This window comes from Platalea leucorodia (assembly GCF_965183815.1).
Source record: "Platalea leucorodia genome assembly, chromosome: 4".
NCBI classification, from domain to species: Eukaryota; Metazoa; Chordata; class Aves; order Pelecaniformes; family Threskiornithidae; genus Platalea; species Platalea leucorodia.
In genome coordinates this window covers 48,139,719-48,167,537 of record NC_138826.1, presented here as the reverse complement: position 1 = coordinate 48,167,537, position 27,819 = coordinate 48,139,719, and the positions used below count along the sequence as shown (strand labels likewise).

Below are 27,819 nucleotides of genomic sequence, written 5' to 3'. Positions count from 1 at the left end.
CGTCTTCGATAACTGAAAAGCATATAAGATGATAGAAAAAAAAAGCTTCTAGCAGTGCTTTGTCTCTGCCATCCAGAAAGCATATCCCTCCAAGAGGAAGGTCTGTGATTCAGGGGGAAAATCCCATGACAAAGCCTTTAGCTCTAACAATTGCATGTAAGAGAGATTAAGTCATGGGAAACTCTTGTGAATAGAGTTGCACGAATAAAAAGAAACATGCAGCAACATGAAACATGCCTAGCCTCAGGTTTCACTGCAAACTTGAAACACGGACCATGTTTACAGAGTTGCTCGCTGGGGTACATGTGTCTTTTGAGCAAGCAGGGGCCTAATTTCAAGGGACCTGGTGGGGGTGAGGGGGGCACAGCTTGGCTTCGCATCAAAAGCAGTCGACATTAACCTTTTCTAGTACGTGTCAACATGAAAAGGAGAGGAAGCCTGGTAGTCTCAAAGGATTACAGACTTCAGACAGCTTCTTCAGGCTTGGGGTGGCTCGGGATCCCAGGCCCAGTACACCGCGCAGCGTCCAAGTGAGCAGGAAGGCTCGCTTCTCTCTTCAGGAACGTGAAGGGCGAAGCAAGGCAAACAATAGCAGAAAAATTAATTTCGTTTTTTTGTTTTGTTTTTTTTTAATGCTCCAGCCATTACACGGCCGCTCGGCCGGAACCTTAATGCCTCTGTAACAATCACCAGCGGCTGCTGCGCGGCAGGGCGGCCGCCAGGCAGGCCGCCTGGCTTGGACGTGGAGGAGAGGGAGGCACTGGTGGTGGTCACACCGGGAAAGACTGGGGTTAAAATAAGGGCTCAGAGGTCGACAGAGCCTGTGCGCAGGGTCAGGACGGACCGTCGCCCTCACGCAGGGCTGGAGACAGGAGAAGACTGGCGGCCGCCGGGGCTGAGGAAGACGCCGGTCTCCGCTGGCGAGAGGGACGGGGCGGGCCGGCGCCGGGAGCCTTCTGGGAAATGTAGTTCTCCCGCCCAACGGGGCGGGGACCAATCGCCGCGCCGCTCCCCGCCTCACCCCGGCGGTGCCTGCTGGGAGTTGTAGTTCCTCCCGCCCCCCAGCTCGGCAGCGGCCAATGGCGGCGGGGCCGAGCAAGACTACTCTTCCCAGCGCGCACCGCTCCGCCGCCGCGCCCAGCGCGGGGCGGGGCGGGCGGCTGTAAACAAACAGGGCGGCGGGCGATGGCGGCGGCCGCGGGCCGCGCTGGGGGTCCGTGAGCGCTGTTGTCCGCCGGGGCGGGGGCGGGCGGCTCCGGTGCGCTCCCCGAGCAGGGGCTGCGGCGGTGCGGGGCCGGAGCTGGCGGCACACATGGATGACAGCAAGGTAAGGGGCTGCGGGGCCCGCCCCGGGGGCCAGGGGCCAGTCTGGAGCCGAGGGCAGCCGGTGAGGCGGTGCGTTGGTGCGGGGAGCGCGGGGAGCCCTCCAGCGCCTGAGCCCGACGGGTTCAAGCTCCAAGCAGTGTGCAGGTGATGTAGACTCCCAGAAAGCCTCATACCAGTTGATGGGCAGGGAACTGCGAGTGAGGCGAGTGCTCCTGCTAAAGGCCTTTGAAGTAAACTTCTCTGAAATCTTCTCTTGAAGGCCTCTGGTCACGGGCGGTGGGAAGGAGGGGTTGCCCCTTCGCTCTCCTCGCTGCTGCGTGCAGTGGAGCACAGCGCTTGGATGCTGCTGCTGGCTTTTCCTTCTCCAGGCATGGGCCAGAGGCTGGATGCAGACCAGTGGTCTGACCTGGTGCGGTGGACCATGTTCTTATAGCACCCTGAATTTCTTAGATAAATAGCAACTGTGGACAAATGGTAAGGTACTAGGGTAGGAGCTCGGGTTGCAGCCTTGTAGTGGGCGCTGGTGCTTCGATTCTTCCTACGTCCTCTTATGAGAGCAGCACAGTGGCATCCCTGAAGGTACAAGTATTCCATTTAAGCAGAGTGAAACATCAGAAGATGCAGGAGGAGCACCTCATCCGCCTGCTTGCGCTAGAGTGCCCCTAAAGCAGGACCTACAGGGCTCATGTGAGGACTGAGAAAATACCTGCTGTGGCCACTCAGTTCAGCGTTTTGCACCTGAAACTCCCAGTTGAGTGTGGGTATTTCAGCTCACTAGAGTGGTAGGTTATGGTAGTATCCTGGGTTTTGTGCTGGAGATGGCCTAAGTCCCCAGGAGTGAGCCAGGTGAAACCACACTTGAGGTAGGCTGTGAGGCAGCCGTCTTCTGACTCATAATAAATTCTGAGCTTGGCTTGAGTATTAAAACTGGTCATGTGGTAGTCACAGGCCCGTGGTACCTTGTCTGTTCTCAAGCCACCTGGTTTTCTTCCGACTTGAATTTTACTAAAATAAAACCACACTGCCTGTGCTGATCCACCTTAATTCAAAGAGGGAAAATACTTGATGTAATTTCTTAGGGAATAAATCTAAGAAACTTAGAAGTAATCAATAATTTGGCAATACAAAGGATCCACAGAATGGATCGTAAGTATATGGAAGGTTCATGATGAATTGCCAAATTAACGTATATCCTATTTGGTTTTACTGAGGCCTTGTCTGAAAGCTGCAAAGGAGGGTGGGGGGAATCTGCATCACTGAAGCCAACAAGATGCTCACAACTCTGAGAACTGCATGGAAGTTTATGTAATCAGGGGAGTAGTCTAGAGGATCCAGAAGATTTATTTCTGGAGGTATTTATAGCTCATGAGTATTGGCTGATTCTTATTTCTTTTAGTGTTAAGAAGACTTCATTTCTCCTGTATCAGAATTAACTTATTTGTAACAGATCACTTCCAGATTTTTCATTTAAAAAATAATTTTTGATCTATTGTTGTGTTTTGGGAAGTCCTGATAATCTGCTTTTTTTCTGAAACTTTTTGGATGCATTTACAAAATAAACTAAATCTTTTCAAGTCAGTAAGACAGGTCTTTTGGTCTTTTTTTCCTTAGAAAAATTGATGTTGAGTGAAGGGGGAGGGAAAAAAAACAAAGCAGAGTGGAATATTTACTCTTCCTATATTTAGTCTCAAGTACAGTTTCCTAGTATCATGTTTTTATTTAATATTTACTGCTGAGATACTTGCAAGGACGGTGGCATTGAAAAGGGTCCTGCCCAGAACTACTGGGTGTGGCTGTACCTAAGGAAAACTGTGAAAATCTTTGTTACCTCAGCAGATTTTTCATTAGGTAATAACCTCGGGTGATATCGGATCCTCATATCTCCTACTGAAAATAGCCAATACTCGTCAGTAAGTGCCTGCTGCTCTGAAAGGCTTCACTGCAGTTGTTTTGAAGGGCTGTGGTTCCTTTCAGAACAAGTTCATGAGGCTGCAGGTTGCCCTAAGGGTTTGGTGGCTCCATTCAAGAGATCCCATTTCTCTTGGGAGGGCTCTTCCTGTTGCATGTTCCTGTGTCAGGATGAGGCAAGCACTATTTATACTTCATTTTATAGCCAGTGCGGTCTTCCAGCTTGAGCCAGTGTGTCCTTGAAATCTTCTAAAAGTTCCACTGAGTCATGTTTTCTTACTTATTGAGAGGGTTGGCCTGCGTGATTGAAGAGTCTTATCTGCAAACTGAATGAGTGTGACTGTGAAAGGAATTTCCCTGTAAAAACTGAGGTAACTAAATTACGTTAGTAGTGAAGTAGCTGTTCTGTAGCTGCATCCACCCAAGTCCAGTGTTTTCCTTCATCTACATGACCTAAAGAGTTTAGAATTGGGCTTGCAGGCTGTAACGTTTTCCCTAATTCTTAGTGCACTAAGAGCAATCAAAAAACGGTTCATCTTAACATATTCCTCAAAATGGGAAGGAAATAATAAGAAATAAAGGGAGAGGTAGAATGTCTGAATGTCACATCTAGAAAACTTTCATGTTCCGGTTTTAAAGGATGTTCTTAAATTATACACACAAAAAACCCCAACCAAACCCAAAATGTGACCTTCTCATCTTTCTGCTACAGAGCTGCTCTGAAACTAGGGCTTGTTCAGATGCTGGTCTCACTTCTTGCTGTGGTTTGAGCTCTTGGTTGTGTAAGGGAAAGAGTTTAGCGATGCAGCTATTCCTTGGCAATTAATCTCTATTAAAATAACACTTATGTATCTCTGAAGTATTTAAGACACGGGGGAAAAAGGAGAAATTGTCACTGTGATTTCAGCCTTTATAGGTGAAATTACGTGGTTCGTTTACAAGACTACATATAACTTATTACATATTTATATGCATTGGGCAGCAAAACAGTCCGCTCTCAGATTTTTAAAAGAGTAGATCTCAATCTCTTGCACTTGTTTTAACTCCAGGTTAGTTTCTCAACTTTGAACAGGCTGGTTCTTGGTTGTTGGCTTTCTTTTGCTTGTAGTTAAATTGCTGCTTCCTCTAAATGAAGAAGCAAATTTCTTTATACATGTAAAAGAGGCTGTGGCTGTTGAAAGCCTGGTCTCCGTCTCAGATTGTTTGCTCTCCATCAGGCTGGTCCCAGGGCAAGGACGTTGGTCTTGAGGTCTGACTATTTCTAAACTTCCACAAACTTGCAATGTGTGAAGTGAAAGAAGAGCTTTTAAATAGGTAAGGTCAGAGTGTTTTCAGGTGTTAACTGAGTTTGAGAAAGCAAGCCCTCAGATAAACTGTTTGTATGGGGCATTTATATTTATGGATCGAGCATCTGTTGATGTCTTGCTCTGGTGTTCATATAACCTTTCCATTTTGGGGGAGCGCTTGGTGATAAGGCAGAGGAAGGCCACAGCAAAATGCTGCACGCAAGGACTTGCACCACTTTCCCCGCTGCCGAGCTCTGAAACATCAAATGCCTGGTCGTGTGTGATCCCGAGGGGAGTTTTTCTGTAAGTCATAATTACAGGGATGCAGACATCCCTTGGAGGGAGTGCGGGAGCAAGTCAGATGTGAAATCTAGTGCTTAAAATAGAGGGCTTGATGGGTCTTCATTCATGAGATGTCTTCTAGCACGTCTCTGGCTGTGACCCTCGCTGTTGTGGGTGACCGGGATCATAAAGAGAGGGGCGATCTCCCAGGCGATCCTGGAATCGACTCTGAGGAATGCTTTGAATGCCGTGGCAGGGACAGAGCTAGTGCGGAGAGCAAAGCACAGGATCTGTTTCATAATAACCTCAGTTGTGAAGGAGGTGGGTTACTATGTTTTAATCTTTGGGGACTTTTTCAGAATACACAGGTTTGCAAAGTGCTGGAGGCTTCTTCCTCCCAGGCTCATGTCCGAACATAAAGTGCTCTCATTGCTGCTTACTTGGAAATATAAAACCTAAATAGCTTTGGTTATAATTTGAGCAATTTCAAATCATCAAATGTTTTAAGAAGTCGCTGCTCAGCATCGCTCAGATGACACATCCGCTTTCTCACATTTGCAATGGGTAAGTAAAATGGATGAACTTAAACCCCACAGAATGGTATTTCATGTTTGCAGTGGGCTAGGCGGATATACGTAGTGTAGCATTAGCTGACCATCCTTGTTGCCTGTTTCAAGCTCCCATAGAAAGAGGTTTAAAGAAGTGCCGGGGTTCTGTTGGTATAAACTGGGAGAACCCGTATGGCGTGTTGGTAGACACGCTTCCACGTGTGAAGCTGTCCTTCCTGGGGGGAAGAGGAGGACTTTCACCTGTTGAGCAGTAAGGTGGCATCCAGCTGATTGCTGCGGAGTCTAAGTAGCGATTCCTACCCTGAACCTTAATGATTACCCATTTTGATTTGTGGGTGCCGGCATAACACTTTATGAAAACTTGATATTTATTCCTAGCTTATGCTTTTTAAAAGGTAGACATTTCAGCAAAGATAGTTGTCTTTACACTTCTGTGCTAAAGATTACCTTCTTAGTACATTAATCACTTTGTATGATTAGACTTCTAGGATTAATTTCTATTAACGTATCTGCTTAAGACTTAAAGTGTTTGCTTACTAAATAATATCTTACATTTTTGGATCATTATTGGATGCATTTTGTTCGCCAGTGAAAGTTAACTAAATAATCTGGGTAAAGCATATAAAATGTCATGCAATGGAAGAATAACCAGCATATTTTCTAGCTACTGCATATACTGCTACTGTGAATGGTATGCTGTGACTTAGCAGATCAGATAACTTCATCTTTATTAGGAGACTTGCGACTGACTTAATTTGATTACTGATTTTGAGAAAATGTTTGTGAGTGTGAATAGATTCCTTCCCTCTCTACTGTAATGAATTCAGTGCTTAGGTTTTATTTCTTGCTAATTATTTTTATAGTTTTATATAAATTCTGTAGATGATCATCAGCTCCATGCTAAGTTAAATTCTGCAGACCTATACGTTCAGCCACTAATGCAACGAAGAGTCTGCTTAAGATGATTCCTTGAGCTGGATCTCAATTACTGGTTGATGGAGCACTTAAGAGCTACTTGCTTATCTGTGAATGAACTGAGAGCTGCTGGAAGATGCTGAATGGGTCAATGCGATCAGCATCGCTGATCGGTAGTGCTGAACGGTGCTTCAGATAGTGTTGTTTTAATCTGCCAAATTGTTCAATACCTGAAGATGACATGGTGAGGCCAGGTTTATTACAGTCTTCTATCTGAGTGGCTCAGTTCCTTGGGGGGGTGTGGATGCTAGTGGCCATATTGTGTTTGTATCTCCTTCCAAAGGAGGACGTCTCCATCACACCATCTGGCAGTGCTTCTGTAGAGATCTGCTGAATCCCTCTAATAAAAATATCCAGAAATCTGAGGGCTTATTCTCTATCAGGGCAAGTAATTGCAGGTACTTCCAGTTCCAGGTCAAATGATTTTGTACCTGAACACTGATGCCAGGTGAGAATGATGTTATGATCCAAATACTGTATTAAAAAGGGAGGGAGTTATGTTTTTCTGTTTTCTGAGGTCCGAGTGAACTGAAATAGGAGCTTGATTGGATTTCTGACAAATGCATGCCATTATTAATACTTCTATGACAAATTTTATGATTAATATTGTTTTGGGTCTTGATTACATATGACTACTTGAAAAAAACCAAATCCCTGCTGCTGAATGCTAATAGATCCCATCCCTCTATAAACTCCCGAGGAATAAAAAAGGAATAAAAAAATGTTTGCTTGCTTGGTTTTTCTTGGTCTGCTGCCATGTTCAACATCAACTAGCACTTCTGCTTTGTCTTCTTTCTGTCACATCAGCATAGCAACTGAGTAGGCAAACATGACTAGAAGCCAGGGAGATACGGTAATATGGGATGGTGGCAAAGGATTTATCAGGCCTTTTTTTCCCCAGCTGGGTTGCTTAAGGTTACACCAGGGGCTTCTAAATATTGGTGAGGAAAAACTGTTAAGGATGCAGGATTTGATCAAATAGCTTACCAAACTAGCTGTGCGGCGTGATGCCCAATTGTATGGTGAACTGCAGTTCAGGATCCATGACGACAGTATGAGTCTTTCGGGATGGTGTGAAGGCAGATTATTAGGGTCTTGCTGCTTAAAGTCGGAGTTAAAAGGGAAGGATGCTTTTCGTTATTTCCATAGTCCTGGTTGTTAGAGCATTGGCAAGCAATGACCCCAGAGGTATAAGCCTTTTTCCTCCCATAAGAGAGCTTGTGTGCAGGGCTGCTGCAGTGGTAAAAGATCTTGGGGGAGACAGGGCAATTAGTACAGCTGTCTGTAGAAAGCTCTCTAGGGTGACCAAAGGGAAAGCAGTTAATTGATACTGGTGCATCCAGGGTGCCTTTGCAATGTGCAAAGCAGTCTATGCCAGTGTCTGATTTCCTTGCAGACTACAAAGTGCCCTTAACTGTTTTATGTCCACATCTCTAGATCTGTCCATAAAAACATGCCTTTAAACTCAGAGTTTGTACGAGCTCACTTGATACCTTATTGGCGTAACAATCCACTCCCCCTTGCCCTTTGTATGTTTTTTGTGTTGATGTGACCCCTCCCTTGGAAAAGGCATCAGCTACATATAAGCATACACAAGATGCTTTGAAATAACAGGTCCTTAAAAAGAAATGATCTTATGAGATTGTGGTGTTGGATGGATTTAACTGTGAAGCTGTGCTGCTTGCAAGTGCTCTTCAGTGCTGGTGCCTGCCCAGGATGATGGCTGTGGAAAGGTTGGGTGCTATTTCCAAGTAGTTTTGACTTGCTGGTTGTGAGAAACAGCATGGTGGCAACTATTCACCTGCCTGACCTTCTGGTGAAGGGGCATGGCTGTGACATGCACAGGACTAAGACTTGAGTTATTATTTTGTTCATACAGCAGCATGTGGTGGGCTGGGACTCCAACCTTGAGTGCTAGCCCACTCTTCTAGTGGGTCAGAGCTCAAAGAGTGGCAAAGTTGTTTGTTTGTTTGTTTTTTTAAGAGAGCTGGAGTGTGTCTCTACAAGACCTTATCTAGCTCTTGAATTCAAAGATTTACTTCAAACTACCTTGCACTGGCACAGAAGAACCTCAGGCGCTAGAAGCCTTTGAGAACTGAAGTACTTTGGCTGTAGTGTATAACGTAATGTCCAGAAATCTTTCAAGTGCAAGTAATAATAGATAGCAAATTGTGAGTGCCTACAGCCCCTCCTGGGAAGACTGTGTATTTCTAACTCCGACTGAGCTAGGAGTGTAAATCACACCACACAGAAATATCAGTGTGGTTCCATGAGAGGACAGAGCTGCGCTTGTCATGCCTGAAAGGGGACAGTCGCTTTCCTTTCTTTGGAGCTTCTTTCCCCCTTGGCCATGGCTGGTTAGTTTTATACTATTTCGGTGCATGTAGTATTTGAACGAGAAGATCTTAAGGAGAGCACCTTGATGGAGTGAATGAATTATTCAAACTGTATTCAGCAGTTCAAATGTAAGAGATTGGTTTTTTTTTTTTCTTTGCTTTTCTGAATGTATTATGTTTGTTTCATTATCACTAGATGTCCATTAAGTACTTTCAGTTCCTCCATTTGCTTATGGTAGGCAGCTACACCTGCATAAATTAGGAGAGGCAATGTAGAAAGGGTAGGATTATGTTGGCATGTGGTTGTTGATTTACTTTCCAAAGAAAGAATAGGCTCAATTGTATAATCCTCTTTTTTTTTTTTCTTCTTTCTAGCACATCAGTTCATTATGTTATGGTTTTTATTGCAGCCTGTGAAGTTTGTAGAACAAGTGACTTCCTCGAATGTCAAAGCTGACTTATTTTGTAGCATCACACAGTAAAAAGTGCCTTTTTTTTTTTTTTGTTATGAACTCTGATATTTTGAGCACTGCCTATTAGAAAAAGTACCATCTATACACAGTATGGTGAAACACTAAGCCAGCAGTGAAATTCTTGTATGTAGGTGTGTGTGTTAGGTGTGTTTCTCCACACCCCCTCCATTCAAACAGTGTGGTCAGAATGCAAATAAAAGAAATCCTCGCTTCAGAGGGGAGGTGGGGTGTGTGCCTGATGTAATGCTTACAGGGCGATACTACCCGATGGCCAGTGTACTGAATTTCAGACCATATTTAAGACTTTCATGTGCCGTGCTCTCATGTTAAGAGTGAAATATTTGGGTGGGGAAGCATAGAGTAAACATTGAGGAAACTTTTCCCTCCTTTTTTTATTCGTAGCAAGAGAAGTTTTCTGACCTGTAAAAAAGGAGCCACAAAGAAGAGGTAAAAATGATTGCAAAACCTGCAGTCTGTAGGACAAGAAACCAGGGAGTTACAGTTCTGCAAGGGAGATGTAAATTAGGTGCTGGGAGAGTTGAACATTGGGATAGGTGGCATGAGGAGGCATGAGGAGATGACTTTCCAGGCTGTGTAGTATTGCTTCAAAGGTAAACATGGCCAGAGCAGTTAAGTACAACTGGAATAGAGGCAGCAGAGGTAGGACTCAGTGTAACTCGGAGTTCCCTGTTCAGTAAAAATCCACAGAAGATTCCTTTGAAAGAAATCAGGACTGAGGAAGCTCAGATGGCTAGTGAGTAATTCTGGCAAGTTTCATCTTTTGAGTAGGCTGAAAACTACTCATTTTATTGCAGCAAAACTAAGTTTTGGATTATATTGATATAAGTAAATATTTTTTCTTCCAAATTAAAGTGTTAAACTCCATAGTACTTGCCAACTCTAGAAGCACTATATTAGGAAAGGAGTTGTTGGTAATGATAAAGCAGTTTTGCTGTGAATTTGACTGATCGGATCTGTCTCCTAGGCATCCCAGGTATCCTCCTAGATATCTGGAGTAGTGTGTCCAGTTCTGAGCTCCCCGGTACGAGAGAGAAATGGAGCTACTGGAGAGGGTCTGGCAAAGGGCCAGCAAGATGATGAAGGAGCACCTCTCCTCTGAGGAAAGGCTGAGAGGGCTGGGACCATCTAGCCTGGAGAAGAGAAGGCTCAGGGGACCTCATCAGTGTGTACAAATACTTGAAGGGGAGGGTGTAAAGAGGACAGAGCCAGGCTCTCTTTGGTGGTACCTAGTGCCAGGACCAGAGGCAGTGGACACAAACTGAAACACAGGAGGGTCCCTCTGAACATCAGGGAACATTTTTTTTGCTCTGAGGGTGACCAAACACTAGCACAGGTTGCCCAGAGAGGTGGTGGAGTCTCCATCTTTGAAGATATTCAGAAGGGATCTGGACATGGTCCTGGGCAACCAGCTCTAGGTGGCCCTGTTTGAGCAGGGGGGATTGGACCAGATGACTTCCAGAGGTCCCTGCCAACCTCAACTGTTCTGTGATGCTGTTCCTTCAAATCAGATTAGTAGCATTTACAACAGGACTGCTTAAGCACTGACTTCATATTGAGGTCATATCCCTCCCTTTTGTTTTGGATGCTATCACTGAAAACGTCATACATCAGCCCCCTAAACAAGCTACATCTTTCCTCTGTTGCTCAGAATCAGTGAAAGTGTATGCAAAATTTTCTACTTGAGACACCTAATAGGCACAATGACATGGCTCTAGCATTCTCTCTGCAGAACATCTTTAATGTACCCTTCCTTTTCAGGTGGTTGGAGGCAAGGTAAAGAAACCAGGCAAGCGAGGTCGTAAACCAGCCAAAATAGACTTGAAGGCAAAGCTTGAAAGAAGTCGTCAGAGTGCAAGGGAGTGCAGAGCTAGGAAGAAGCTGAGGTACCAGTACCTGGAAGAGCTGGTTTCAAGCAGAGAGCGAGCCATCTGTGCTCTTCGAGAAGAGCTTGAAATGGTAAGAAACGATCATTTAACCTAACTGTCAGTATTATTTAGGACCTGCCCTCATGGACATTTGCTCTTGAAATCACTGTGACTGAGAGTGGGACTTGGCTAGCCATAAGGTATCAAAACATCAGTAACAGATGCACTCAGCTGTTTGCCTACTTTGTATGTTGAATATGAAGCCCATGTCAAAAGTTATCTGCTGGTTTTGAACTGGAAGCAAGCAAAGAAAGTGCCATTGCTTATGAGTCTGTTGTATTTGAAATGTTTGTTTTGGAAAAACTCTGACAGAGGTAGAGGGTGGAAAGAGATGTGTTAAAATACCAAGGGGGACGTACGTTCACAGTGTGTCATTGCTTCCCACAGATGTTTGTTGGGGAGGTTGATTCTTGCAGGATACTCTCTGTGTACATGGTTGCACAGCTGTCCTGTGTTCCAGCACGTATAAGATGGGTGTCTTGGCCAAATAAGCTGCCTTAACCAAAGAGAATGTTTCATCTGGAAATACAGACTCGGCTCCTCAGTGCTATTGAGATGCCATTGAAATTTCACTGGAGCTGAGGGTATTGCCTTGCCCTTGCATTAGGTTTGTTTGAATAGGCAGGGCTAATCACCACAAGTGAATAGGGTTATGACTGGGTGGAAAGTCAGCCAACTGACCACAGGTTTTTCGGTGCGCTTCAGGGTTTGCCAATGAAGAATTTAAGATGAGGGAACTAGGAATAAGGCACATGTGATGTAACCGTGCCTTGCACAATCAGAAAAGACTTCTTAATAGTCAATCAGCCCCAGAGTCATGTGAACTATTTGTTTTTAATAGGCCATGAACTGGAACGGTATTCTGGCATGCCAGCAGTGAGAAAATGCACAAAGTGTTCCACGTTGTTTAATAATTACAGTATTGTGTCTAGTACTGCCACTGAGTAGCAGTTTATTGACTGAAGCAGGATTTACTGAGGCCAGGTATGCAACCATGGACACGTGCTTAGCTCATTAGTGCTCTGCAGTTTTGTAAGAGGCTTCAGCCCAGTAAATTCAAACCTTAAATGAATATACCGGAAGGGAAAGATTACAGCTCTGTTTTGTCTGCTAACGTGATCCTGGCAGTTTGCTGATGCCTAATGTGTTTGCATATTTCAGTACAAGCAGTGGTGCATGGCGATGGACCAAGGGAAAATCCCCTCTGAAATAAAAGCCCTGCTAACTGGAGAGGAGCAGGGCAAAGCACAGCAGAACTCAATCAAACTGGCCAAGGCTGGGAAGACAGAAGCAAACAGCAGCAATCCCTGTGAGTATCCAGCCTATGATTAATTCCTATTTTGTTACATCTTTTGTGGCGTAGGAGGATGGCTGTGGTGTAGGAAGAAACATAAGGATGTGCTTTTGGGCACAAATAGTTGATTGAAGCAAAGAGCTTAGTGGGTGGTACAAAGACTCTGTGTAATGTTTACATGGACAACACAGAAATTACACTAGCTAGGAAGCTGGGCAGTTATTTTAAAAGAAGACTCAATCTTTGTGTTTCACCAAGGCCTGTGGAGACCTGTAAAGATCTGAGACCTTAATCTTTTACAGCATTTTCTGTTTTCCTAATGCAAGGTAAATGGAGCACATAAAACATAATTGAATTTTAAAAACTCCATCAAGAAAACATTATTCTAGCTGCAAGCATTCAAAAGTGAGAAATGCTGGACTTGGGATTTCCTATGGAGTCTTCTTTCTGCCTCATTTGTGCTTGTCCAGGGAATGAAATAAGATTCTTCTGGGGATTGAAAGTTGAAAAGATCATGTGATATAAAGTCATATTCCTGACACGTACATGCGAAGGAACAGAGTTAAGGTGTAGCATGGGCAATTCTATATATCACATCTTCTAATTTTCATTCTACAGGTTAAATTACACTTTACTGTAAATTTTTGAAAAATATTAATTCCTAGCTTTATGTTTTTAAGAAACAATATGAAAACCACATTTGTAACTGTAACAATCTTCCCCCATGGTGCATCATTCACAGGAGGCAGAATGCAGAACCTTCCGCACTGCAACAGAGATAGCTTGGTAGCTAGCAGAAGAATGCTGTTGTCAGAGAAGTGGATGCATCCTCGGGTGCAGGGGGAAGGATCCAAGTCCGCTGTCTTCTTTTTGCTCCTCCCCACATGAAATTCTGATTTTTGGTGTTCCTAAGCCTGCATGGAGTGGGGTTTTGGGGGTAATAGGTGTTTGTGTAAGCGGAGCCTTGTTCTTCCTTTCTCTACACCACCTTCCCCAAATACAGCTATGGCAGCTTTTGGGCATTCCCAACAAGAGGCGGGGGCTGCTTTTGTGTCAGAGCCCAGAGTTAGACTGGCTTTGTGGTCAGTAGTTATGTGGTTGGTAACCATTGTGGGAGTCTGAGAGGTTCTGTAAAAAAAAAAAAAAAAAGGCAAGGGGAGGATCCCATAACAGCTTTGCTAAAGCCAAATGGAGTACTGTAGGCTGAGGAGAAGGAACTGGATCAAAAGCTTTCAGTAAGAAGGTTTATAGTAATGTAATTTGTAACCTAAATAAAGGTGTTGCTTTCAGCATCCTTTTATAATGCAGCATGTCTTTTATGTTACTGGAACTCTTGAAGAGAGGTACTAGATACATTCCCTGCTTCCGCCCATACTTCTTTCACAGGATGTATTTCCCACCCTCCATGCTCCTGGTAAGATAGTCAGAGCATGTCCTTCCACCTGGCTTCCAGCAGTGGGACAACTGCTGTCTCCTCCCATCCACTTTGCCCTGCTATCTTTCTGTATCTACCTACAATTTGGGCCCCAGTATCTCTCTAGCCTGCAACTTAATATGAATTCTGCTGTGCTGTCTTGGTTTCCCAGCCAAAGACAATGCCAAGAACTGGTAGCATGGAAAACAAGTTGCATCAGTTTGGTTTTATAATAAGAGAGGCGATGGCAAAAGTCTTGTGGGCTGATTTACTCATCCAAGATATTGACAGATAACCTACCACTTTCTTTAGATGGCTCTTTCTCCTGTGTATGCATGTATATGATGCAATGTGGAGAGTGGAGCTCTCGGGATTTTCAGTGGGGGTTTTGCTTGCTTATTCTGTTTTGTTTGTGAAAATGTCTTTTTCTGTATTTTATGAAATGCATGGAACATTTTTTAATCTTATGTTTTCTTCTTTGTTTCATAGAATAAATATTATAATGAACGACTTTGCTAGACTGAATGTTGCCTTCTTTTTATTGAACTAATTGGGTCTGTTTAGCATTATCTCAATTCGGGATTAGTCAAAAGCACTGAAAATAATAAAGTGCCATATTTCAGTGTACAGCACGGTTGTTTTCAGAATTCCATTCTGAGCACTCATATATTAATCCTTAAGGCATGGTTTTAAGTTTGTTCTCTAGACCCTACACACATGAGCTTAGTTAGCAATTGCTAGAAATGTTGCATAGACATGGAAAACTACTATGAAAGGTTAAGTAACACTGAAGCAGAGATGGGGAGGATATGAGGGTACCCCCCCACACCCTGTATTTTAAGCTCTGAACTGCAGTTTGTTCTGAAAGATAGCAACAAAGCCAACCCATGAGTTTTGGGATTTTTGTCTATGTTGAATGCTTGCCTGTCCCTTTTCTGAGTTCTCTGGAGGAAAAAAAAAAACTAGGCCAGATGTCCAGAACTATACTCTGTGAACCTTGCAGTTGGATTTTGTAACATGATCATCCCAGAAGTGTAATATATTATTTTTGGTTTGAATTAGACTTACACAGTCTAGTTTCAAATGTAAACTATGTATTGTAATTAAACATATATTTCAACGGTTATGTGTATACTTAAGTGTGTTTCTGAATCAGGGATGTAGAAAACATGCAGAGTTACAGTATGCTGACCAGCACAGCTCCGTTCTGCACTAGGTTATATGAGAAACGCAGTTCTGATCTCACCAGAAGTACCCCACTTGCTCTCTTCCCTCCACACTTTCGTTGTTTCACTTTCTGTGATACCAAACAAGAAACTTCCCAGGAGTTAAGTTTTCTTTTGTGGAGGAAATGGGGAGTTGGAATTTCTCACTGTGATGAGCAACAGTTTTCATCTGCTCCTCATCACAGTGGCTCCTGGCTTAGCCAGCCGCTGGCATTACAGGATTGTGTTTGGCAAGCCTGGGCCCAGCTCTGTGGCACAAATAGTGGCATCCATGTTCTAACAGGTTTTTTGCACTTCATGCAGATGGGACAGGAGGCATGTTATAGCCTACGTCATCTTAAAGTGTTCCCTTGTTTGTCCTGCAAGCCAAAATATGTGTGATACGGACTTAGAGGCTCTAACTGCCATCTTGCAACCTGTTCTAGATGCTGTAGTTCATTATGAAATGTAGGATTCCCAGCAACAATCATGAAGTAGGTGAAGTTCTGTGGCTTCTATCATGTGGCAGTTCATATAAATGTTCTAGCTTGAGCTGGATCTCTGGGAGTCCTTTATTGCGGAGTCTGAAGTTTAGCAGTTCCCCTTGAAAACTAGCAGAAATGTTTACGGTTCGTGCTCATTTGGTACTCTAATGCTTACAGCTATTGAGGTGCCTCCTGGAAGTGATACAACTAGGTCCTCTGGCTAGGAGTCTCATAGAGTACCCTAAATAACGGAGGATGTCTTATCCTCTCTTTGTGTAAGATGGGTACAGGCTTCCACCCATTTCTCCTGCAGTGAGTGTGTGCAGCTGGTTCTCTCTCACAAACAATGAAGAAAGGAAATAAGCCTGGAAATGCTTCATTTTCCCACTTGCCATGGAAATCTAATGGTCAGCTAGAACCATTTGCCCAGCTAAAGGTGGGTATCTCTTGGAAACTCTCCACAGTCTTCCAAAAATGCTGTCTGTAGTATTTGGTGTTTATAACAATGCTAGGACTTTATTACGGTAAGGTGTAGTGAGATTGAACTCAGTTGGTGTTGATGGAGTAAACACTGTACAGTTGCACTAATCTTTTTGGAGAATTTAACCCAAGGATTTACCAGACAGTGAAAACTTGATTAAAAAAAAAAAAAAAATCTAATAAGTCTTGTATTTTTAATCCCAAATATATGCTTGGGGCGTAGAATCCTGAAAAATGAAGTGGATACATTTAATCGACTTGTCACTTAGCTGAGAACATTTTGTAATTGTATGTGTTAGAAAAAAAAAAAATCATGGTCTGCTTTCATAATCTGAAAATAATAAGTGTTTGCTAAAGAACCTGCATTCTGTTAAGTGGTTTTCAAAAGACTGTTATAATTTATGTCAGAGGTGTTTGGTTGTGGGTTTTTTTTAATGTATTAGATACATTTCAAAAAGCCTTTCTCTTTCTTGACAGCTGAAACCATGACTAGCTTTGGAAGAGTGCCTATGACTGACTTGTTTTTCCTTTCTTTCCCCTCTTACATTTTAGGGTGAAGATTAATTTACATCAATAATGAATCTAGTTCTTCCTGGCATCCCATGAAGAGATGGAGAAGATTTGGCATTGTAGTTCCATTTGCTACGTTCCAAGAAATGATGATCTCTGTAATTAGCTATAAAATGACTCTTCATTTAAGGACCAAAGTCTGAGACTAGTCTAAAAATGTAGACAAATCGGAGGAAAAGCTGAAATAAGAACCCTAGTCCTTCTCATTATGCATAAGAGTTACAGCATGAGTGACAGAGGATCTGCTGATATAGAAATCCCTGTTGTAGGTAAGGAAGGCAAAACGCCACCTTGTGAGTTTCCTGCTGTTAGCGCCACTGAGCATGAATTTCTCTATAAGTTACGTCAATAACTGCATTTCTTGCATGACTCTGTTGTGGATTTGTATTAGAAAACAGGAGCTTCTAATCCGCAGTAAAATCTGAGGTATCCCATACCAAATAGCGAAGCAGTGGACTAAAATTCAAGTGATGCTATATTTATGGCATGTATAGATTTGTATATGTAGATATATAAGTAGAATTTGTAGTGTCAGTTATAGCCATTGCCTTAAGCAATTTCTGCAAAGGCTGTTGCTTGATATTATTTATACTATTATTTGTATTTTCTTTATCTTATCCACTTTAAATTGTAACTTGAAAATGCTGTCATTGTTCAGCTAATGATTTTCAGCAACACTTCATTTAAAAAAAAAATATTTAAAACCCCAAACGACTGGCTTTTGGTTTCTTTTTTTTCCTCCAGAAAAAGCACTTGGGAGGTAGAAGTTTTGCTTCCGTAACTAGTGCAAGATTATCCCAGCTTTTTTGTGTGTCTGCCTGTAACTTTCAACTGGCTTAAATCAATACTACTAACATTAACTGCTGCTTCAAGCAATTCTTGTGTATGGTCTATATATATATTAAGGTGGGTAATGGTGACATTCTTAACTATGCTGCAGCTGATAGGTATTCTGATGATGAAAGAGATTTGTGAGTGAAAGACAAGTGGATTATAAAACTGTGTTTTCATGAGACAGGGTGTTCAATGTGAATAGAAATAGCGTGCTATGAAAGGTGGCTTTTTCCATACCTTCTTTCTCATGGCAACTTTCAAAATACGTTTTGATCCAGTTATACAGTGTTGGCGACAGCAGTGCTGCATATTCCTGTGGTAGAGCATACCAGCAGTGTCCTCCAACTTCACCATCTCCTTATGTGGCATGCTCCAAATGCCTGCTGATGTAAGAACAATTCTTTCCTACACCCTATCGAACATAGATCCTGCCGTGTTGCTAGGTCAGTGTTTTCTGTTTTGCATTTCTGGGCTTTTTCTTTCCTCTCCCCGAAGCAGTACTTTGAAATCTCACACTTTTTGGTATGCATTCCTTTTTCCCTACAGAAAAAGAGTCTTCTGTGAATCTCCTTTCTTTCCTAAGTGGTCTGGCAGCTATTTTGAAAAGCTGTCAAGGGTTCCTTTTCCAGAGGACTACATAAAACCATGAGTTATTCTGCTGTTTCTCTCTGCCTGTGCACAGACGCTGCACCACGCCCACCAACTCACACTGAATACCCCTTCTGCATTTTAAGCTCTCAGTAACATCAGAGTAAATACCCCTCTGCATTGCAAGCTCTTAATAATATCATCACCCTTTGTAGCTCAGGACCCACTTCTTGTTTCTCTGCGTAGCCTAATGGAAGCAGTGCTGATATCAGCTCACTCCAGGCTGTTTTTTTCGCTTGTTCAGACGTTCTTCTGTTTCACTGTATGAGCAGGAGGAAGGCAGCACTGTTAGCAGCCAGCAGCAGCAGCCAGCAACGACGACGTCGTTGGGTTGTATACGTTGGGCATGTGTTGAAACAGTTCTGCTACTCACAAAGCTGTAAGTCTTCATTCACTTGAAACATTGAGATTTGGATTATTCTATTCCTTGCATTTCTTTAAAATTCCAGGTTGCCCAGCATTTTCACCAGTGACCGTGTTTTCAAACAAGAGGTTAAGTTCAGCTTGCGTTTACGTAGCTGAAACACTCTATCGAGCTAGGGGGGAATTCATTTGTGAGAGAGGAAATTTTGGCCCAAGGGCCTTTATCTCATGAACATCAGCCAGAAGCAGTTTCATTAAAGTAAATAACAGTGTTAGTTTCCCATTTAAACCTCAAATCCTGTCCGGGATCTCAGACAGAGAAAGGGGGAGGAGGTACCGCCTAGCTTTCCGATCAGCTGATTGCTCCTGTGACAAGTATGTGTGGAAACCTTCAGAAGGCGATGGCTCGCTTACACCGTAGGGAGCTATTGATGAGAACAGAGAGCGTTACCATTCTCACTTCAGCAAGCTGCATTTCTCATGACTTTATTCTTAGGGTTTCTTGCCTTCCGAAATAAAATAGCAATTAGCTTTTTAATTGCTAGTATACCAATGGAACCGAAGTGGATTTCTGTGGGTGTTTGAGAAACAGCCAATTAACTACTTCAGCTTTCTGGATTTACGTAATCTCGTGTCTTTTTGCAGTAGCCGTTTAATGTTGTCGTTGTTTCAATCCAATGCCACTAAAGGAGTGGCATTGTTAATGGAACTGATATTGTCTACACATGCTGGCAGATAAAAAAGGCTGACGGACAGCTGTAGCACAGTGATAAAGGTTGTCTGTTTTAATCCCTCTGCCGTGAACTTCTCGTGGAATGAGCACAGTTGCACTTCTGTAGATGCGTTAACAACAACAAAAAAAGCGTAGGCAGAATGATGAATGGCCCCTTGTGATTGCTTGCATTCACCCTGCATTTTTTTCTGAATCATGCTCTTTGCATGAAATAAGTCATATAAACAAAACAAATGTGCCTGTTATTAACACAGCTTTGCCTTCATCTGTCAGAAATACTATCACCAGCTGTAACCTTAAATATCACCTGTTAACATGGATTAAAATTATTTTCTTTGTTACTGTAAAACCTTGTTTTCCCTGTTTTCATTAGTATATAACTGTTCTCAGACATCAGTGAGAATTTTATAAATTTCAAGTTAATTAGAAAGGATGGGGACAAGTGCAGGGATTGTCAAGGATGCTTCTAAGCAGGATTTCTTCTATCTTCCATTTTCCAATCAGGCTTGATTTGAAGCTCTACATGGAGGTGGTAAGAGTAGAACGGAGGATCAATACTGATGCACTCCAGTTTCTTCTCTGTTGTGGGGAGCTGACCGCCAGCCTTCCAAGGAGCATTGGGAGCTTTTGAGGTCAGAACTTTACTACAGCAAGGATCAGGGAAAACACAGCTAGTTGTGTTTCTGCTGTAGTGATCAGGCTACAAGAAAGAATCAAGTGTGGGGTCTATGCTTGGCAGCAATCATTTGTCCTGTAGGTAGCTGAGACTTGGAAGCCTGGACCCCTGCAAACTCCTCTTCTGCCCTCCAAAGAAAAATGGAACTTCAGTTGCTTTTCATTAAACAATTAATCTAGGGTTTCAAGCTCTCATCCTGCCTGTACACCGGTTTGTCTTTTCCATTCAAAGTTTTCTTGTAGAGAATGGTCTCTTTAGCTCCCTCCTTTAAAGATTAAAATATTGTTACCTGTGTCAGAGAGTATTTCTGATATTGCCGGGGCCACTGAAGGACTGTTTTCACAAACTCATTTTCCTTTGCCTTTGATTGGACTGGGCCTATTTAGAGTCAGTTTTTGTTTCTCATCTGAAAGGCAGAAACTTTTTAAACTGCTCCAAGCTGATCACTTGTGATGGTACACTTAGATGATACAGAAGCTCATAGCTAGCATCACTAGCATACTTTTATTTTCCTCCAGCGTTTGGATGAAGAGTGAATGTATAGCACACTTGATTTTTTGCTTTTATCTTAGCTTTAATAATGCTAATATATTCTGTTATGCTTGTGCTGTTTTCATACACTGAAATTACAAACATGTTTGGATGGTAAAATCTCATGGGAAGGGATTTTGACTGTGTTGCTATAAACCAAGTTGTTCTGTTGGTAATTCCCTACAGTCTGATTTCCTTTGAGTTTGTGATCTTTGCCTTGCTTTTCCTTCACTCAGTAACCGCAGCTGCCCCCCTTTTGACTCCCTGAGCCCTGCTGATGGGTAGGAGAGAGCCAGGCTGTGGCTGACCTTCAGGGACGTACGCCAGCTGGGTGGTGCGCTGCTCTCAGAGTACAAAAAGGGTGACGGAGGTCTCTTTTGCTTTCCCCTGCAGGTGGATAGGTTAGTCCAATCAGCCCTAGATCTGTTTGTTCTCCAAACTGCATTAGCTTTATGACTGCCCTTTCAAATTGACTTGGAGTTGGCAAAGGGACTCATAAGTTGCTGTTGCGGACTGACTGCAAGCACAATTGCATAAGCCCTGGTTCCCCCGCAAACCAGGCTGGTGATAAATAAGTCCCAAAATGAGCTTGTGTGTGCCCAAAAGTCTGAGAGATTCTTGGTTCCAGTCCTCCATTTTGGATCCGTTTTGACCAGAGTCCGTCTAAGAGAGAAGACTTCTGTGTAACCAGAGTGGTTGAAGAGTCTGGAGATTTCTCTGTAAAGCTGAAATCAACAGCTCACTTATGCTGGGATTTCAGAATTTACAGCTATATTATGCTGGTAGATGAAAAACCTTTTCCTTCAAGGAGTTTTATACATGTATGGCATGTGATAAATTTCTCAACAAATGAAAAATAGGTTATTTTCTCAACTAGCACTTCTGAGATGTTCTGTAAAATACCTAAACTGAAAAAGTGGTTTCTGAAAGTACTATTAATTAAAACTGAATATTTGAATGGTAAAGTCTAGCCAGGTGAGCTTGAAACCCTAATATTCCATTTTTGATGTCTTTGGCTTGGAAATAGGAGCATTGCCACTTGTTTCTGACACAGCCTCTGCCCTTATAAGGTTTAGAAAACTTTCTCGTGTGCTATCAGTTTTAAAGGCCAGCTTTTTACCAGCTGAAGGTTGTATATAAATTAAATGAGGATATAAATCAAATGATGACTGCAGCCTCTTTACATAAGCTCTCCTGCTACCAGCATACAGCAGAAGGTTTGGCAGTGTGGAGGTGTTTTACAGGTGCCTCATATGAGATATTTGTGAATAGAATGTCCTAATCTAAGTGATGCTCTATGTTTCTTTTAAACCAAAGAGTTTTTATGTTAAATTAAAATGATTTTGTGTGTGTGTTTCTGTTCCTTGTTTGTATCTTCATATATAGTGTGCTGATGACTTGTCCCTGGTTACATTTAAAAGCCTTAGAGAAATAAAGTGTGTTTTTAGGGAAATTTAGAAGAAAGTCGTCCTGAAAACTAAGGTGAGAATGCTACTGGTCTTGCAATCACAAGGAAATCACAGGGAAAAATACTGGATGTAAGGAAAGAGTTACAGTGAGTGCTCTGTAAAGGGCAAGGAACGCTCTTATTTATAGATCAGTGTGGCGGGCGGATAGTTGGGCTCTGCGGGGAGTTTTTCTCTGCGCAGGTCATTGTATCTCCCTTCACCAAGGAGGAATTGAGCTGGGAAGACTAAAGAGAGGTACCATCTCCCGGGAAGCTTTCTGTGTGCTAATGATGAGGTTGCACTAAATTTCCTTCTGCGTACGTGCAGTGCAAGGTCAGTGGTATCGTACATCCCGTGCACGCTCTGCTCATGCTACAGAAGTCACTGCAGTAAGTATAGCCCTTACACTCTTGCAACTGCGCTAAATCTGTGGAGAGCTTTGGTAGACCACTGAAAGGGTCATTTTCGATCAAAAACATTCCTCCCGTTTCCTTTCAGAAGCCAAACTTCCACGATGACATCAAATGCCTGAAATATAATACTCAAATATATTTTAAAAGTATTTACTAGTGTGAATAGATGTTTTTCGTAGAGGAAGGAGGTAATTATTTCCCTTGAAGACAAAAATCCAAATGCTTTGTTACCTTGATAGGAATTTCTTGTGACAGTAGACGTGATCAACAAGCAGGAAACGGTCTTTGAAGACGGAACTAGGTAACTTGGCCATCAAAACCAACGTTTGGCTGTCAGAAGCTGGCTAGTAATAGTGTTAGGATTTGTGGGTGGCAGCCCCTGCACGGGGGCGATGAACAGCGGTGTGGAGTGGTGGTGGAAAGGCGATATATCTGTCATCGCACCCAGGACTGGAGCTCTCTGGTGGGACTTACAGAGGTGCTGTTGTAAGTTCAAGAGCAATTTGTGGAGAGCCACCCTTTGCCATATCTCCCCTCCATGGTTTAGCTCAAAAACTCAGCGCTTTCTGCCATAGAATGGTGCTGGCAACGCAACTCCTGGTACGCGGGCCAAGGGCCACATCCCCAACAGCCCTCCTCTTAAGGGAAAAAATTTACAACCTCAAGCCTTCATTCTGAGAAAGATGCCCTGGATTAATAAGAAAGACCAGTTCAATAATGTGGAAAGAGCTGTTTCAGTCCGCAGAAAGCCTGATAGCAGATCAGCTCGCGGCAGTGCTGTGAGTTAATGAGAAACTCAGGGCTACTCCTGCTGCATTTACAGGTAACTGGTAAATAACCTGAAATCTTGCTAACTCAGGATATCACTTAATCGTTTCCCTTCCTGTATTTGGATCGATAGGGAGAGGGACTCTGCAGAGTACCTATTGCAGTGGAGACGGGAAATCTCCAGGGCTGAAGAGAAGTGCTGTAATGCCTTTGGAAATAAGATGGGTAATTATACCCGTCCGTATGTGGCCTCTGCTGACTAATTCTACAGTGCTTCAAAAAAAATGGAGGTCCTTAATCCGTCCCTCCTCCCGAAACTACGGAAGGAAAAGCATCTCTTGCTCTTGCTTGTACATGTAGTGAAAAAGCTAGTATCTGGCCAGGCGTAAGACGAGGACAAATTAAATTATTTGGTGATGTAATATTTTATTGTTTTTTCTATTCCTCTGCAAATGTAGGACCAAACCAATAGCTAATCTAAAATGGTTGAGATGCTGAACACAAAGGAATTACTGCTGTCTACACCACTTTTGAATTTTATCCAGAGACGGGTTTCATGAGAAAACTGAAAGAAGACTTTGTGTGTGTTAGTGGTAGTGTAGAATAAATCTGTGTTTTAGTTCAGACTGCTCACCAGAAGGTGACATTTATATAACAATCTTCCACTAGGTGTGTTATATTTTACTAGAAGCCAGTTCAAATAAAGCTTATGTAATTTATAGTGGCCTATTCCACAACACTTGCTAGGTTGAAAACAGCCAACTAATAAAGACATATTAACTTACAGAATCACTTAGGGGGCTAATAACCCTTCCTTTGAGTGTATGGGTCTGGCTTTAATAAACTTTAAATCTGCTTTTTGCTCTTTTAAACAGGAAGGGTCTGATATGGAGAAAGGCTGAGCACTCAGAATTTCAGCTAAAATCGATGGCGTGCATTCAACACCTTGGAAAACCAACTCCTAAATCAATGTCAATTAATTCTGAAGTCAAACTGGTTGAGTTGAGGAGACTGGAAAAACTCAGGGGATTCTTAACTGGGCATATGGAAACTCTTAAGTCCAATTATGGGTGATAGCCACCTCGCTATCACCCCAGGAGGCTGGCTGGAAAATAGGTTCAAGCGGTGTGTGTCTCTGCTTCTCACTAACCCCCACCCCTCAACTGCAAATTTTTAAAATATGTTTAACTAAAAATCCAACTTTCTGCTGAAATAAAAAGGAGCAGGCATAATTTGACAATTTGTAATAGCAATTCCCAAGCGCAAGCCACTTAATACCAAAAGTAAACAGCAGTGATGGAATTTCCACTTATAGGGTGTCCACTTAATGGAAAAAAAATGTTTAACGATTGGCACTGTGTCATGTTCTTACACAGAAAACATGTGAGACTAAGGGGCAGATGGGATAGAGATCCAGGAGTCCTCTCTCCCAGAACGGCTCCTTTGCAGATGGGCTTGAGATGTGTTTGTGAACGGGGAGTTTTTGTTTGCTCAGTGCCAAACCTGCCCGAATAACTTGCTAGCTTCAGCCCACGTCTGCGTGCTGGTTTCCTCCTCGCTGCACGTGTGCTGATGGGCACGCACGGTACCCACGCAGGAGCAGCAGTCGGCATCCCGGGCACCCAACCAGCCTTTCTGGGGTCCAGGGGTGTCTGCCTCGAGAGCTGTATGAAACTCCAGGTTCAGTCACTGGCTATTCCCACATTAACTTGTGTTTCTGTTGCCTTTATTTGAGTAGCGTTGCTTGGTTTAGGCCTAAAATTCCCTCACCCCTCATTCATTTTATTGCAGTGTTAGATACATGACTAAAATGATCTGTTGGCAATGAGGAGTTGTGAGGGAGTGTGGGGAGATTTGTTTATATTGATCAGGCAAATCCCCCAGCGTTTTCCATTCTTGCTTGGATGATGCAGGATCTTCCTCCTGAGTCTCTTGGCACCTCTGAGGCCTTGGCAGACCGGCTGGTATCTGGTGGCTGGTGCTCTCAAACCCATCCATCACTTCTGCTACAGTGATGGAAGGAGTGGGAAAGATTTCTCCTTGCTCTGGCACCAGGTCAGCACTTGTCAGTCTCCATCCATTTCATTACAGGTTTCTGAAGTCAACTCTAAGCACGGCGTAGCTGCCATTTCAACTGTCAAGCTGCCAGATATTTCCCATCTTCAGCACATAGGTTGTACCCTAGTGTCTTCTTCAGCTCTTACAGCAGAAGCACCCAGCTGCCAGTGGCTGGGGGTGATCGGAAAGGGCTGGAGCTGCCCGGGCGGCTGGGGGAGCGTGGGGGCAGCCTTTCCTCGGGCACCTCTCCCAGGAGCACGGTGTTCACCAAGACATGAGCCTGGCCACAGCCGATGGGATAAGGGCTAGAGAGGATTTGCAGGACTAGGGAAAAAGGGAAAGGAAGGAGGTAGGAGTGAGCATGACATACAGGCATATCACTGCTCTTTTTGCTTGTGCAGCGTGGTGAAGGCTGGCTTTTCAGACCAAGGGATCTGTCAGCTAGCTAGCAATTTAAGCAGTGGGGTTTTTTTTATTGTTCTGGAAAATTTTTTTAACCGTACTGAAAGCCACATCGTATGGAAGTAGAAATCAGGAAGGTTTATCAGTATAACTTCATAAATGGACAGCTGCATGGGCGAATTCCTCCAAGTTCAAATGGAGCTTATGTTAGTGAGAATGTGTTTTTACCAGTATAGTTTTGGCTAAAAGAAGCTATACAAGCAGAGTCACACTTACTCTGATACAACTGAGACTGGGGTTTTACTGCTATGGAAAGGTGGTTTAAGAAAACCGACCTCCAAGCTTCGCTCACGGTCGCGGGGCCAGTTAGGCCCAGGATTTCAGGGCAGAACTGCCAACTGTTTCAGCCCGGGGACATTGTGTCCCTAGCTGTAGTGTCATGGAAGTCCTGGGTTTCTGGCCGGCTTGTGTAGTTTTACAGCTTCTGTGAGGTGGGGAAACAGGGTTGAGTTCACAAGAGGAAAGTTGCACAGGAGTCTGTGGTTTCACACCCGCGTGAAATGACGTCTGGCAGACTGCGGGTCTGCAATGTGGCACCAGTGCCTTAGGGATGGACTGCCTCTCCCCTCCCTTCCTTTTCAGCTGTGGAGCAAGCCTGAAGGCAGCAGCTCCCGCACGTTGTGGCAGCAGTAGTATTTTCCTTCGTGATCTGTAATGGTCTGAGACCTGCTCCTCACCTGCGGGCTGGAAGCTGGCTGTGCACAGGCAACATCCACTGGAACATCTTTGGGATCCAGCTGCACAAGGACTCACTGCCGACAGCCTCTCTGAATACACCTCAACAGGACGGTGACTGTTATGGCCTGTCTGTCCTGTCTGTGATGCCCAGATAACAAGGCTGCCTCATGCACTCCCATTCACGTAGACTTGAAGGAGCAAGTGTCCTGGGTTCCTCTGGACTCAGACCTAGCGGGAGGTGGGTAACCATGACCCTGTGGTCCTCTGCGACCTCAGGGCTCATTCTGTTCAGTCCCGTTTCTTTAATAAAACTACTAACCAAAAGAATAACTGTGGGGTTTCAGTCTTGCAACCCAACGTTAAAAATAACGTTGCAAAGTTGACCTGGCCTGCTTACCCTAGATCTGATTTTACTGTATCAGAGGTAATTAAGTGGCAAAGAAAAATTATCATACGGTGATGTTTCAGGGAGAAACAACCTGCTCGGAACATGAACCACACAAAAAACCTTGGTCTTGTCTCATTTTCAAGGGCCTCTCTCCTCCCAATTCATGGGAATTTTTGCTAATGGCTTTAATGAGAAATATCAGATCCTTATTTAATGGAGATTTCTGAATTTGTGAAATACATACTGGCAGTGTTCCTGCAGTTAGTAAGCGTTCTTACAACCATACTTCGTGTGGTAGAGAAGGAGGAAGGAAGTTTTCTACCATACACGCAGGAATATTTCTCAGCAAAGGAGTTTCCCCACCCACATTTGGCAGCATGAGAGTCTCTTCAGAGGATGTCAGCTTGGGGCTCCACCACACGTGTGCTTCTGCTCCCTGCTGACAGGAAAGGGAGATACTCAAGCGTGTTTAATACACCCTGTAGTACTTGCTGCTCTTGTTCTATTAACTTTGATTACTGCAGCACTTTCAGGCCCCAGGCACGAACAGGAACCCAGCTGTGCCACATTTGCTCTGAAAGCAGAAGAAAAAGATAATCCTTCCCTGAGGAGGTTGTGGCTGAGGATGCCTCTTTCAAACATACAGCGGGAAGCTTGAGATTTTGAAATAGGATTATGTGGCGGGGTAGCCGACACCTGCACACTGTCTTCTATTGCTAGTTTAACGCCTGGGATCAAAGTGTCCACAACGCTTTTAGGATGACTTGAGTGTGAAATGCCTGCTGGTAGTCTGGACTTGAGGAGGCTTGGCCATGCCCTGGCTGCTACATTAGGGTGCTCCAAGAAGAGCCTCTTCTGGAGCCAGTTCTGTGCAAGAAATGACACAGTAGGATGGGACTCTTCAGTATGAAGGCATAGAGAGACTGGCACAGAGAGAGTGGGTGGGGACCAACTATTCACCATCTACTGACTTTGTCAGAGATAGTTGAGAAGAAAATAGAGAATAGGAAGAAAGTGCTCGAGCTACTCAACTGAAAAGAGGACAAGTCCTTGTTTCTCAAGCAAAATTCTCCTGAAATCTGCTCAGATGGGGCCTTGAGCAAGCAGGGTGGGGCTGCTTGTCCTGTCTTTGGGACTTTGTGACAAGGCCCATTCTGGACCTGCTCCGGATTTACTGAATGGCACTGCTTTTTGAATGCTGCCCTGTGAAGGGTGCTAATTCTTAGCAGAGACTACTGGAGGCTGGAAGGAGGTGTTAAGAGCCCCCTCT

At 43.6% G+C, this 27,819-nt stretch overlaps 1 protein-coding gene across 5 annotated transcripts; it reads left to right on the top strand.

Annotated features, from left to right (window-relative positions):
- Positions 1 to 1,182: 1,182 nt before the first annotated feature.
- CREBL2 (cAMP responsive element binding protein like 2) lies at positions 1,183 to 27,819 on the top strand. 5 transcript variants are annotated; one of them, XM_082308659.1, is made up of 6 exons: positions 1,183 to 1,327; positions 10,935 to 11,132; positions 12,263 to 12,410; positions 15,813 to 15,935; positions 16,532 to 16,818; positions 17,662 to 27,819. In XM_082308659.1, the coding sequence occupies exons 1-4, from the start codon at positions 1,313 to 1,315 to the stop codon at positions 15,860 to 15,862; spliced, it is 411 nt and encodes a 136-aa protein (XP_082164785.1). In that variant the 5' UTR covers positions 1,183 to 1,312; the 3' UTR covers positions 15,863 to 15,935; positions 16,532 to 16,818; positions 17,662 to 27,819. The 5 variants fall into 5 exon arrangements, with proteins under 5 accessions (XP_082164785.1, XP_082164784.1, XP_082164787.1 ...); XM_082308658.1 differs by having other exon boundaries at positions 15,780 to 15,935; XM_082308661.1 differs by lacking the exon at positions 15,813 to 15,935.

Excerpts from the sequence above, each read along its gene's own strand:
- CREBL2 (XM_082308658.1), top strand. Across the intron at positions 11,133-12,262 it reads TTCGAGAAGAGCTTGAAATG|TACAAGCAGTGGTGCATGGC; the intron begins GTAAGAAACGAT and ends TGCATATTTCAG. Across the intron at positions 12,411-15,779 it reads AGCAAACAGCAGCAATCCCT|ATGGGTACAGGCTTCCACCC; the intron begins GTGAGTATCCAG and ends TCTTTGTGTAAG.